The sequence below is a fragment of the Bufo gargarizans genome, chromosome 6 (genome assembly GCF_014858855.1).
Source record: "Bufo gargarizans isolate SCDJY-AF-19 chromosome 6, ASM1485885v1, whole genome shotgun sequence".
In the NCBI taxonomy this organism is placed as follows: domain Eukaryota; kingdom Metazoa; phylum Chordata; class Amphibia; order Anura; family Bufonidae; genus Bufo; species Bufo gargarizans.
This window is the reverse complement of record NC_058085.1, coordinates 379222398-379236473: the sequence shown is the minus strand read 5'-3', so window position 1 is coordinate 379236473 and position 14076 is coordinate 379222398. Positions and strand designations below refer to the sequence as shown.

The window sequence follows — 14076 nt, the reverse complement described above, 5'->3', positions numbered from 1 at the left end:
CAGATATTCCCCATATTCATACAAAACAAGTCAGGAATAAGTGATCCAGAAGCCAGGACATTTGTATCACCACACAGTCCCGCTCCCTGTAACGCACTGCTTGTGGCTTGCTGCTGCACAGGACACAGTGTGCAGCCTCTCAGCAAGACCTGTGCATTTGCCTTGTATCATTGCCTTCTAGTATGACTGCATGTGTCATGCATACGCTGTGGATTCCCTTTAAAGGGCATCTGTCAACAGGATCAACCAGATTAAACCAGGCATAATACCTGGTAGGGTTGTTCCTGCTTACTAAAACGATACCTCCGTTATACTCCTCTGTTGCCTTGTCCCTGAGAAAAATAACGTATTAATATGTAAATTAGGTGTTTGGTGCACCACAGAGCAGGTCCTCAGAGCACCACAGTTCCTCCGCTCTGCACTTTGATTGACAGGATCAGGCATCTGGAATGCGGCAGCGAGATCCCTGACCCTGTCAATCATGAAGACAAGTGCAGAGCAAAAGGAGCTCTGGTGCTCCAAGAGCCCCCCCCCCCCCCCAGACCTGCTCATCGGTGCACCAAAGACCTCATTCAGATAATAATAGAAAGTTATTTTTATTATGGTGCAATGGAGGAACATAAATGAGGTATTGTTCTACTCAGCAGGAACAACCCTACTAGGCATTATGCCTGGCTTAAGTGGGTTGATCCTGGTGAGTGATCCTCTTTAAATTATTCTTCTCACCTTGCTGAAGCTGTTTGGCGAGATCCTTCAGGTTGACGGCATGCTTCCTCTTCTGGGTGCTGACATCATTGTTCAGCTCCTCAATCCGAGTATTCAGTGAGGCGGCGCGCTGCCGCTGACTGTCCACCTCTGTCTGCAGCGCCTGGATCTCCTGCTTCCTCAGAGCTTGCTCTGCAGCCAGCCTCCGCTCCTGGAAGAGAACAGGACACAATACTGGCAGGGGCTGACAGGAGGTGCAGAGCTCAGCGCGCGCCCGGTCTACATCAATGTGCAGGAAGCTCCGGGGGCCGACACTGGAGGACGCACCGCATTATTTATTCTGAAGGGCTAAGGGGCAGGACGGAAAACAATTCAGAAAGTGGGGTGTACAAAAAAAGAGAGGATTGTGGGAATAAGAGGCCAAAGACTGGACAGATGAGGAGAAAGAGCATCTATGGGCATCTGGCCCTGCACGCACAGCTAGGGCCCAACTGTCGTGCAAAATAGTTCAGTCCTAAAAAACTATAAAATAAAAAATAAATAAATAAAATATATATATATGTATTTTGAAGGAACAGCAAACTACTTACAACTGGACTAATCTCATCTCAAAAGGGACACATTATTGGAAATGTTCTAAAAAAATACTTTTACGCTGGCATTTAACCCCAACGAAGACCGCACACACCGAATCTATTCACCCCAATCTTTGTTGGAAAGGATGGAACAATGGTGGATCCTAACCTACACAGCTCTCTATAAAAGACTAACAAAACCTTACCCGTCGGCGCGTCCCACTATCCCCCCTTCCATTCCTTCCTGCACTCATCATATTATTACTGTACCAGGAACCTATAGTTCTTTCCTCAACATGTATTTGATGTAATTTACCTATTCTCATTATTTCTTATTAATTTCTTGAAAAACGACTTACATTTTAAAGAATAAAAAAATGCTTTAGTCCCTTTCCCCTTTCCTGAGCAAAAGTGAAGCAAAACCATCATGGGGTTAAGGGGTTTACCCACCATGAGACAATTATTGGGTTGAACCCATCTACAAACAATCCCCGTGTCTACAGACTGGCGTTATGGCGCCTTCAGGTGAACCTTTCAGTCCCTCGCAAAACATCCACAGTGCAGGCCGATTTACTAAGGCTACTTTCACACCTGCGTTCAGGTGTCCGCTCGTGAGCTCCGTTTGAAGGGGCTCACAAGCGGCCCTGAACGCAGCCGTCTGGCCCTAATGCATTCTCAGTGGAGGCGGATTCACTGAGAATGCATCCGCCTGCCAGCGCTCAGCCTCCGCTCCGCTCAGTGAGCGGACACCTGAACGCTGCAAGCAGCGTTCGGGTGTCCGCCTGGCCGTGCGGAGGCGAGCGGATCCGTTCCGACTTATAATGGAAGTCAATGGGGACGGATCCGCTTGAAGATGACACCATATGGCTCAATCTTCAAGCGGATCTGTCCCCCATTGACTTTCAATGTAAAGTCTGAACGGATCCGCTCAGGCTACTTTCACACTTAGAAAATTTTTCTAAGTTATAATGCAGACGGATCCGTTCTGAACGGAGCCACCGTCTGCATTAATATGAGCGGATCCGTTCAGAACGGATCCGCTCGAACGCTAGTGTGAAAGTAGCCTAACCCTGTGCAGCCGACACAAGGATGTGGATGAATTGATCGTCCCGGATCATGGGCAGCTCACTACCGTTCTCATCCCCTCTGTATGGGGATGGATGATGGCTACTGCAATAATGTGCCCCATCATACAGTTTCATTGTTTGTCAGCAGCATCCCGGTTTACACAGCAGGACACGCTGGTGAGTGGTGACAAGCTTTTTAAATGGCTGGTCGGGTGGGCGGCGGTACATCTGCACAGGCCAATGACCGGGGTCGAGCGTTCTTATGAATGTTTGTTTCCAGTAATAGTCCCAATAATCTGCCCTGGATGATATACGTGGTGCACGGCCGCACACTGTGCAAAACTTTGCTGCAATTTAGAGGAATTTAATGAAATTTATTATAAAGCTTCAGAACTGTTCACAGCGATGAAGCTTTATGTATACACAGTGATGCTACATCCAGCTGCATAGGTTCCACATGATCTGTGTCCTGCACTAGAAAATGACCCCTTACACTAACACACCAGTACTGCGCAGAGGTGTGCCGGTCACCCAGTCCTGACGTGCCTACACAAGGAATGGATGCTGGAGTATTCCCTACCAGGTCAGTGTTGCTGTGCAGGAGCTGCTCCAGTTGGGTGCGCAGCTCGCTCTCACTACACAGCAGCTTGTCCAGATGAGCCTGTAAGGAGTTGTTCTCGGACTGGATCTGGGCGTTCTTACTGGTCAGCTTCTCAGTAAATCCCAGCAGCTCAGACTCCCGCATCCTGCTACCCTCTATATCTCGCTGCAGGTCAGAGATGACAGAGTTCAGGCTGCTCACTTCATCCCGCAAGCTCTGAATTTCCTGTTGGTCCCTGAAGAGAGAAAAATTAAAACAATTACAGTAAACAAGGCAAATCAGCAAAACCTAAAAAATACAATCACTATGTAGTTGCATCATCCATCCTCCCATTCCTGCAGCAAAAACATGCAGGTGACAACTACTCACAAATATACAATGCAGCATCTCCTGCTTAACCCCTCAAGGACCGGGCCATTTTTCACCATAAGGACCAGGTCATTTTTTGCAAATCTGACATGTGTCACTTTATGTGGTGATCACTTTAAAATGATTTTACTTATCCAGGCCATTCTGAGACTGTTTTCTCATCACATATTGTACTTCATGACAGTGGTAAAATGTAGTCAAATTTTTTTTTTTTTTATTTATAAAAAAATTCAAAATTTACCCAAAATTTGAAAAAATTTGCAAGTTTCCAAATTTCAATTTCTCTACTTTTATAATACATAGTAATACCTCGAAAAATAGTTATTACTTTACATTCCTCATATGTCTACTTCATGTTTGGATCATTTTAGGAATGCCATTGAATTTTTTGGAGACGTTACAAGGTAAGGCTACTTTCACATTAGCGTTTTTCTTTTCCGGCATAGAGTTCCGTCCTAGGGGCTCTATACCGGAATAGAACTGATCAGGCATATCCCCATGGATTCTGAATGGAGAGTAATCCGTTCAGGATGCATCAGGATGTCTTCAGTTCAGTCATTTTGACTGATCAGGCAAAAGAGAAAACCGTAGCATGCTACGGTTTTATCTCCGGGGAAAAAAAACGCAGACCTTTAAAAATGAGAAGAAAAATAAAAACTGATCCGTTTTGCCTGATGACACTGGAAAAACGGATCCGGTTTTGCAATGCATTTTTCTGACTGATCAGGATCCTGATCAGTCTGAAGAATGCCTGATCAGTCAGAAAGAATGACATCCGTTTGCCTACAGTTTGTCTGATCAGGCAGTCAGTTCAGGCAACGGAACTGCCTGCCGGAATCAAACAACGCTAGTGTGAAAGTACCCTTAGAAGTTTAGAAGCAAAACTCACTTTGTAAGGACCAGTTCAGGTCTGAAGTCACTTTCTGGAGCTTACATAATAGAAACCACCCAAACATGACCCCATTTTACAAAATACACCCCTCAAGGTATTCAAAACTTTGTTAACCCTTTCGGTGACGTCATCGGCGCAGGCGCACTGAGGGAGTGCTGAGGAGGCGAGCCTCCTTATCTCAGAGCGCCTGCGCCGAATCAACACAGGCGCGCGATTTTTGAAATGCTGACAGGGCCAGCCGGAGGAGGAGATCGCTGCTGGCCCTGTCAATCAACAAGAGGAGGGGGCGGTTTTCTGCGGCTGCTACCAGCAAGTAGGCGCCCTAAGGTAATTAGCATATCATAAAAGTACGTTTTTTGCAAAATCTACTGAACAAAAATTATTAATAACATAAGGTATAGCAATATCGCAGGATAGGGATTATAAGTACACAAAAAAAAAAATACATTTTAGTGGGGTGACAGAAGCCCTTTAAGATGTTAAAAGGGCTTCTGTCACCCCTCATTTAGCAATTTTCAGTATCGGACATTAGCTATTTGCTAATGTCAATTGAGTCCATATATATGCGCTCGCTTGCCCGCTCCTTCTCTCAGAGCGCCTGTGCCGAATGAGGACCAGTACGGCGCAGGCGCGGGATTTCATGGGCAGACAGGGCCAGCGGGAGGAGGAGAGCGCTCGCTGGCCCTGTCTATCAAGTGGAGGAGGGGGCGTGTTTATAGTCCGAAGATGTGGCGGCTACCAGCAAGTAACTGCCCAACTTGCTGATAGTGAAGTAATTAGCATATTATAAAAGTACGATTTTTAAGAAATTACAGCACAGAGAGAGGCAAGAGTGACATATATGGACTCATAGCAAATAGCTAATGTCCGATACTGAAAATTGCTAAATGGTGGGTGACAGAAGCCCTTTAAGCCTCTCTAAATACATTACTTATCCTGTACTTACACTCCAGAGCTGCACTCACTATTCTGCTGGTGCAGTCACTGTGTACTTACATTACTTATCCTGTGCTGATCCTGAGTTACATCCTATATTATACTCCAGAGCTGCACTCACTATTCTGCTGGTGCAGTCACTGTGTACATACATTACTTATCCTGTACTGATCCTGAGTTACATCCTGTATTATACTCCAGAGCTGCACTCACTATTCTGCTGGTGCAGTCACTGTGTACAGACATTACATTACTTATCCTGTACTGATCCTGAGTTACCTCCTGTATTATACTCCAGAGCTGCACTCACTATTCTGCTGGTGCGGTCACTGTGTACAGACATTACTTATCCTGTACTGATCCTGAGTTACATCCTGCATTATACTCCAGAGCTGCACTCACTATTCTGCTGGTGCAGTCACTGTGTACATACATTACTTATCCTGTACTGATCCTGAGTTACATCCTGTATTATACTCCAGAGCAGCACTCACTATTCTGCTGGTGCAGTCACTGTGTAAATACATTACTTATCCTGTACTGATCCTGAGTTACATCCTGTATTATACTCCAGAGCTGCACTCACTATTCTGCTGGTGCAGTCACTGTGTACATACATTACTTATCCTGTACTGATCCTGAGTTACATCCTGTATTATACTCCAGAGCTGCACTCACTATTCTGCTGGTGCAGTCACTGTGTACATACATTACTTATCCTGTACTGATCCTGAGTTACATCCTGTATTATACTCCAGAGCTGCACTCACTATTCTGCTGGTGCAGTCACTGTGTACATACATTACTTATCCTGTACTGATCCTGAGTTACATCCTGTATTATACTCCAGAGCTGCACTCACTATTCTGCTGGTGCAGTCACTGTGTACATACATTACTTATCCTGTACTGATCCTGAGTTACATCCTGTATTATACTCCAGAGCTGCACTCACTATTCTGCTGGTGCAGTCACTGTGTACAGACATTACATTACTTATCCTGTACTGATCCTGAGTTACCTCCTGTATTATACTCCAGAGCTGCACTCACTATTCTGCTGGTGCGGTCACTGTGTACAGACATTACTTATCCTGTACTGATCCTGAGTTACATCCTGCATTATACTCCAGAGCTGCACTCACTATTCTGCTGGTGCAGTCACTGTGTACATACATTACTTATCCTGTACTGATCCTGAGTTACATCCTGTATTATACTCCAGAGCAGCACTCACTATTCTGCTGGTGCAGTCACTGTGTAAATACATTACTTATCCTGTACTGATCCTGAGTTACATCCTGTATTATACTCCAGAGCTGCACTCACTATTCTGCTGGTGCAGTCACTGTGTACATACATTACTTATCCTGTACTGATCCTGAGTTACATCCTGTATTATACTCCAGAGCTGCACTCACTATTCTGCTGGTGCAGTCACTGTGTACATACATTACTTATCCTGTACTGATCCTGAGTTATATCCTGTATTATACTCCAGAGCTGCACTCACTATTCTGCTGGTGCAGTCACTGTGTACATACATTACTTATCCTGTACTGATCCTGAGTTACATCCTGTATTATACTCCAGAGCTGCACTCACTATTCTGCTGGTGCAGTCACTGTGTACATACATTACTTATCCTGTACTGATCCTGAGTTACATCCTGGATTATACTCCAGAGCTGCACTCACTATTCTGCTGGTGCAGTCACTGTGTACATACAGTACTTATCCTGTACTGATCCTGGGAAGAATGTATACATATCAGCTCTGTCTCTGATGCTACCAGATCCTGAGTTCCGTTCCCGCCCTCCAAAAATCTGCCTAATGGAAGACATAAAGGAGGGAGGATGCAGCTGCTTTAATATCTCTGAGACTGCATGGGAGCCCCAAAATCTGCAGGTCACACAACCCTCCTGAATAAGGAGAGGCAGGAGAGCTGAATACTGGTAACGACAGCTGCTGAGCTGAACTTCAATACAAGACATAGTACAGAGAGGATCTGGGTCTCCTGGTACCTCTGGTGCCGCTGCTCCTGCTCCTCCACCACCTTCACTTTCTCCTGCAGGTTCTGGATCTCCGCCTTCTGCCGGTTTATCAGCTCCTTGTATTTGGACAACTCTTCCTCCGTCCTTAGCCGCTCGGCTTCTAAGCATTTTACCTGCATGACAGACGGGGTGAAGATGGAGGAGATCGAGTGATTTCCAGCTTCCACATTCACTATTATAGCATCAGCAGGGGCCCGGGCAGCTGGGGGCCCAAGAACAGACCACTGTCAGCTGTAATGGATGGCAGCTATACAAGGTTCCCAAGGGCCAAATCCCCAGTAATCCTGTCTTAGTTATGTGGAACAGCCCTTTAAGAAGTACAACAGTTCAAAGCTAGCCCATGAAGTTTCTGCCCCTTCAACCATCTTGCACCATTTCTTTTACGGGTCTTATGTGGCACAAGGGTTGTTGCCCCACCAGGTGTCAGAGCCCTTCTGCACCCAACTACATGGAGCAAGTGTGGAATCTCCTACAAGAAATTCCTTTACTCCAGCATCCAGCACTCCGGAAAGTCTGTTGGCGCACATATGACGCTACCTTGGTTCGTAGTGTGCGGAGCTCGTCCATGCCCTCTGTAAACGTGCGCCTCAGGTCGTCCAGCTCCTTCATTTTAGCTTGGTGAACCTTAGAATCCCGTTTATTAAAGAAAAGAAATGGAATATGATGCCGCTTGCCAGTGCATGCTGGGAGTTGCAGTTTCACAACAGATTGAAAGCGAAGCATAAGATCAATGACTTTTTAATTTACTTTACATTTTTCATCATTTTTGGGTTGCTGCTTGCTGCCAGTGAATGGCGAGATTTCTATTTTATAGAAAAACGCGTCCTGATCACGTCCAGCTGCAGGGTCTGTTACAGTGTGTCGGAGGTCGCTCTTGTAACAAGCCCTACATCTGTGTCAGTTAGATAAGGATAGGGCAGAATATCGGCCTCTGAATGTAAACCATTAATGTTTCCATTCAATGACAACAAGCAAAAAAAAAAAACGAACAAAAAAACCCACTTTTTATGTAACGGTTTAATCTAAGTGCATTTACCTCCAAATGGTCCGATTTCTCCTGCATCTGCTTCTCCAGCTCCCCTTTGGTGACCCGCAGCTTTGCATCCAGTTCATTGGATTTAATTTCTTCAGATTCCTAGTGAAAGAAACAGTAAGTGACATCTGAGAACAGCCCCCCCTACAGGGCAAGTATAACTCATCACTTTCTTATCTCCTCATCTCATAGCTGGATATAGCGCACATAACACAGAGTAGATCCTAATCTTTGTTTCACCAGCTCTTAAGGCTGTATTAAGATGCCCGATTCTGCCGATTGTCCGGAAAGGAAGCGTTCCTACCTGGCACTAGTGGAGGAGACTGCTGTTATTACATGCAGCAATCTCCTCCTCCGTATAGCGAGGAGCAATCGTTATACCATCGCTCTTCCCATACTGAACCATTGTATGTCAGAAGCAGATCGCGATTAGACACCGCTATCTGCCGCCTGCAAACGATACTTTTTAAACCTGTCAAAAAATTTGGATTGCCCAATAAACAAGCGTTTGCTTGTATCCTCCCTGGCGTCCGGTGGGCTCCTAGTATCCTCCCTGGCGTCCGGTGGGCTCCTAGTATCCTCCCTGGCGTCCGGTGGGCTCCTAGTATCCTCCCTGGCGTCCGGTGGGCTCCTAGTATCCTCCCTGGCGTCCGGTGGGCTCCTAGTATCCTCCCTGGCGTCCGGTGGGCTCCTAGTATCCTCCCTGGCGTCCGGTGGGCTCCTAGTATCCTCCCTGGCGTCCGGTGGGCTCCTAGTATCCTCCCTGGCGTCCGGTGGGCTCCTAGTATCCTCCCTGGCGTCCGGTGGGCTCCTAGTATCCTCCCTGGCGTCCGGTGGGCTCCTAGTATCCTCCCTGGCGTCCGGTGGGCTCCTAGTATCCTCCCTGGCGTCCGGTGGGCTCCTAGTATCCTCCCTGGCGTCCGGTGGGCTCCTAGTATCCTCCCTGGCGTCCGGTGGGCTCCTAGTATCCTCCCTGGCGTCCGGTGGGCTCCAGCCACCCCCTCGCGAGGCTCCGTTCTCGATATAGGTGCGGGTCCCAGTGGTGCCATTGTCCATGATGAGACAACTTCTTTAAAAGCACACTAGATACCAGAGATGATGATATGACATCATCAGGGATGATACTAGGAGCCCACCGGACGCCAGGGATGATACTAGGAGACAGTGGGGGAATATCCTAGCAATATGCCTCCATTGTCTATGATGAGAAAATCCTGTTAATTCCTGGTGTCTTGTGCGCTCCTAGCACCATCCCTGGCATCCGGTGCACTCCTAGCACCATCCCTGGCGTCCGTTGCGTGGCGTGCACATAATATAATCCCTATAATATAGTTTTCATTGCAGCAAAGTGGGAGGAGCTTGTTAAAGTAATGAAAAAAATCTTACATTACCTTCCTGAACCCCCTATGATCCAGCACCGCCGCTCTGTCCTCATGGCTGGGGACGAGGACAGATTGGAGGGGGTACGGGAAGGGAAGTTTTTTATTGTTTTAACAGGCTCAGTCCAGTGAAAAAACTCTAAATCATATTGAGTGTGTCCTGGTAGCTACTAGTGACATTCCTAAGGTCCTCATGGGTTAATAAATAAATACCAGGTTAATAGTATTAGTCCAGGATGAGCTTTGATGTCAGAGATGGAATTATTCAGTGTCTGCAATGACAGGGAAGTTAAAGGGGTTCTGCAGTTATTTTAAACTGATGATCTATCCTCTGGATAGATCATCAGCATCTGATCGGCGGGGGTCCGACACCCGGGACCCCCGTCGGTCAGCTGTCCTGGCAGTAGCGCCGTGGCCTTCTCGCTGTTTACCGCAGGCCCAGTGACGTCACGACTAGCATCACTGAACTGGGTGTGGCTAAACGCCATTCAAGTAAACAGAGCTTAGCCCCGCCCGGGCCAGTGATACTAGTCGTGACATCCTCTGGATAGATCATCAGTTTAAAATAACTGTAGAACCCCTTTAAGTATATTAGACAGATCCCAGTCAGATCCCTGCAGGAGGAGGGAGGTCTGCATGGCCGCCATTAAACGTACAGGACGTCTTTCTATGTGTTTGGCCTGAGCACTGCAGTGCTTAATAGGATGATGAGTGTAGTGGTGAAGACTGTACATAAGAACAAGAAGTGAAGTCCATGCCTGATAAGTCTTAATCATCTCCTGGCAGTTCCGGCGGATCTGCTCGGCTTCCTCCTTTGCTTGGTTTAGTTTGGCCGTCGACTCCCGCAGTTTGTCTTTGGTTTCCTGTTAATTTAAAATGAAAACAAAAAAATAAAAAATTAATCTTACTGAAATGTAAGATGTGAACTATGACAAATGAAGCTGATGTCCAGAGACCTGGCGTCTTACGGAGGTCAGGACATTAGTGTGTATTGGAGGCAGCAGCCATTAAAAACTCTGGCCTTAAGGGTAAATCCAGACGCAGCAGATACAAAAATGCAGCAAAATCGACACGAGTTACAAGAGCTTCCTGTGAACACTGCAGAAAACGTAGCATCACGTGGCGGCTGCTCGAACAACGGCCATCCATGTAATACTGGCTGACTTCAGTCCATTCATACAGAGAGTAGCCCGAGAAGGGGGGACCTACACCTATCACATCAATATACCCTGATAGGACAACCCTTTTTTTGCATTTTCATTTTGCGCTCCCTGCCTTCCCAAAGCCATAACTTTTTTATTTGTCTGTTCACATAGCCATATGAGGGCTTGTTATTTGCAGGACAAGTTGTACTTTCCAACGCCACCATTTATTATTGCATATGATGTAGTGGAAAGCGGGAAAAAAAAATTACAAATGGGGTAAGAAAAAAAAAAAAAAAGCTATTCCACCACAGTTTTATAGTTTTTTTTTTTTATTTACAACGTTCCATGTGTGATGAATCTGATCAGTTACTTTTATTCTAAAGGTCAGTACGAATCCAGCAATACCTTTTTTTAATATCTTTTAATTACATTTTTTTCAGCCATTTACACAATTTTAAATCAATAACATTTTACAGCTATGTTAAAAAATGTTCATATTCAGTTACTGCATTTCCTATATATTACCCCACCCCCCTCCCTTTGCGCGCCGCTTGCTCCTTCCAAGAAAAAATAAATACCTTATATGTATAGTTTTTCTTGCGCTTTGATAGTGATAAAATAGCAAAAAAGTGAAAAAAAAAGTAATAAAATCGTTTACATTTTTTCGTCGCCATATTTTTGGCCCTATAACTTTCTTGTAATTATGTGTACAGAGCGGTGTGGAGGCAATCTGAACTTTTCATTGATACCATTCTGGGGTGTGTATGACTTTGATGACTTTTTATAGAATTTTTTTGTAGAAAATAAAGCAACCAAAAACAGCTAATCAGCCATTTTGACGCTTTTTCCATTTTGCTGTTTGCCGTATGGGGAATATTATTTTTAAACTATGGGCGTTTTCGCACATGGCGACACCCATGATGTGTATTTTTTTAGTTCTTTTATTTTTATTTTGGCAAAAGGGGGGCAATTTGAATTTTTATGTATTTTAATTTTTGTTTACACTTTTTTTTTTTATAGTTCCCATAGGAAGCAATATAACAAGCAAATATTAGATTTCCATTCTCATAGACCCCAATGCACTAGCATTGGCATCTATGGGAAAATTGCTAGTTTCCTATGGAGCCCTATTACAGGCAAGGACTCCATAGGAAATACTATGCAGCAGCCTCCTGTCATTCACAAAAACAGGGACTGCTGCACACAAGCTCCGACTCTTCCGATCGCCGCACGGGGGAGCCGGAGCATCACTGGAAGCACGCGCTTCCGGTGTTTCATGAGCTCAGATGCATCTGAGGGGTTAAATGTCCGCGATCAGCGTTACTGCCAGGTGTCTGCTATAAGAAACAGCAGGTCACCTGCGGCTAACCCTAACCCTCTCCGTTCAGGAGCGGGCGCCATCTTCAAATACCTGCTCCAGCGCCGTACTAGTAGTTAAAACATGATTAGTTTAGGGGCAGCACACATACCTGCCCCTGTACATACTGATGTGGATGGTAATAAGGATCCACAGCTCTACAATAAAGCAACAAACATCACAGAGAACTATGTAAGTACAGATAATGTGTATATAATACTGCCCCGTGGCCTTCATCTATTAAGGCAGTGTTTCCCAACTAGTGCGCCTCCAGCTGTTGCAAAACTACCACTCCCAGCATGCCCACACAGCCAAAGGCTGTCCAGGCATGCTGGGAGTTGTAGTTTTGCAACAGCTGGAGGCACACTGGTTGGGAAACACTGCATTAAGGTGCATTCACACAACTGCAAAATACAGATGACATCCGTGTTACGGTTCTTTTTTTGTGGACCAACTGTGGTCTGTGGTCTGCATTTGTGGCCAAGAATAGGACAAGTTCTATCTCCTGTGGACCAGACAAAGACACTGATGGCTTCCATGTGCTTTCTGCATCCGTATGTCATTGCCACAAGAACATGTCTTCTGCTTAGCTGCAAACGTCAACGGATCCGCAGAAAAACTAAAAAGCTAACAAACAGATGCAACATGGACGCCATCTGTACTTTGCTGATCTGCGTTTTGCAGACCTCAAAATACATAGCGCTCATGTGAATGGATCCTTGTATGGTATTTTTTACTGACCTTGTGCAAGTCCAGCTCCGTTTTTAACTTGTTATGAGCCCACTTCACTTTGATGGCGTATGAATTCACTTCTTCCTTTAGTTTTTCGATTTCTCGGTTCTGCCGGCTCGTCTCGTTCTCCTGGATCAGAGGGAATAATGACCTTTAATAACAGAGCGAGTGCAGACCCCACCATGTCTCACGCCCTTTACAGTGCTGCCCATAATGGTGCAAGGACATATGTCAGAGGTCAACGAACAGTATGCAGGCAAGTATAACTCCCATCAACCACTGAAGTCATTTACTTCCATCCATCGACCATTTGATTTCAGTTCTGACCTGGTTTCCATCCCCAGTGAAGTGACCGGGAGGATGGATGTAAACCTGAGATGACGACCACATGCAGAGCCTTACTTATGCTACCACTTGTGTACCTTGGCCTCGTGCAGCTGATGGAGCCGTCCTTTCTCCTGAGTTAGGATCTTGATCCTGGCGCTGTTCTTCTCAATCTCCTTGTTGGCTTCTCGCAGCCTCCGCTCCAGAACCTCTTTCTCCTTCCGAAGATCCAGAGACTCTTTCTCGCCTCTCACGTACTTCATCACCATTGCCTCTTTCTCTTGTCGGGCCTCTTCACATTTCTTATTGGCCTAGAAATAAGAACATGGAGGCATGTTACTGCGTGCGATAGAACGGACCTGGATGTCGAGTGCTAGATCTACAAGTGCTCACACACTAGAGGAAGATAGAACCCAGGAGCATGCATTCTACTATACAAGACCTGGATGTCAGCTGCTAGATCAACAACCGCTCACATGCTAGAGGAAGCTAGAACACAGGAGCACGCGCTCTACTATACAAGACCTGGATGTCGGCTGCTAGATCTACAAGTGCTCACACACTAGAGGAAGATAGAACCCAGGAGCATGCGCTCTACTATACAAGACCTGGATGTCGGCTGCTAGATCTACAAGCGCTCTCACGCTAGAGGAAGCTAGAACACAGGAGCATGCGCTCTACTATACAAGACCTGGATGTCGGCTGCTAGATCTACAAGCGCTCTCACGCTAAAGGAAGCTAGAACCAGGAGCACGAGCTCTACTATACAAGACCTGGATGTCGGCAGCTAGATCTACAAGTGCTAACACGCTAGAGGAAGCTAGAACCCAGGAGCATGCATTCTACTATATAAGACCTGGATGTCGGCTGCTAGATCTACAAGCGCTCTCACGCTAGAGGAAGCTAGAAC

At 46.0% G+C, this 14076-nt stretch overlaps 1 protein-coding gene across 4 annotated transcripts in view; it reads right to left on the bottom strand.

The window, feature by feature from the left end:
* CCDC186 (coiled-coil domain containing 186) overlaps positions 1 to 14076 on the bottom strand; it is a 53093-nt gene that overhangs the window by 15987 nt on the left and 23030 nt on the right. For 3 of the 4 annotated variants that reach the window (XM_044296323.1, XM_044296325.1, XM_044296321.1), the window contains exons 5-12: positions 13265 to 13477; positions 12852 to 12971; positions 10367 to 10471; positions 8233 to 8331; positions 7734 to 7829; positions 7167 to 7309; positions 2928 to 3183; positions 727 to 916 (exon numbers count right to left, since the gene is read on the bottom strand). In XM_044296323.1, the coding sequence (XP_044152258.1) occupies positions 727 to 916; positions 2928 to 3183; positions 7167 to 7309; positions 7734 to 7829; positions 8233 to 8331; positions 10367 to 10471; positions 12852 to 12971; positions 13265 to 13477 (1222 nt within the window). The remainder of the gene's footprint in view (positions 1 to 726; positions 917 to 2927; positions 3184 to 7166; positions 7310 to 7733; positions 7830 to 8232; positions 8332 to 10366; positions 10472 to 12851; positions 12972 to 13264; positions 13478 to 14076) is intronic. The other variant, XM_044296322.1, reaches the window with a different exon arrangement.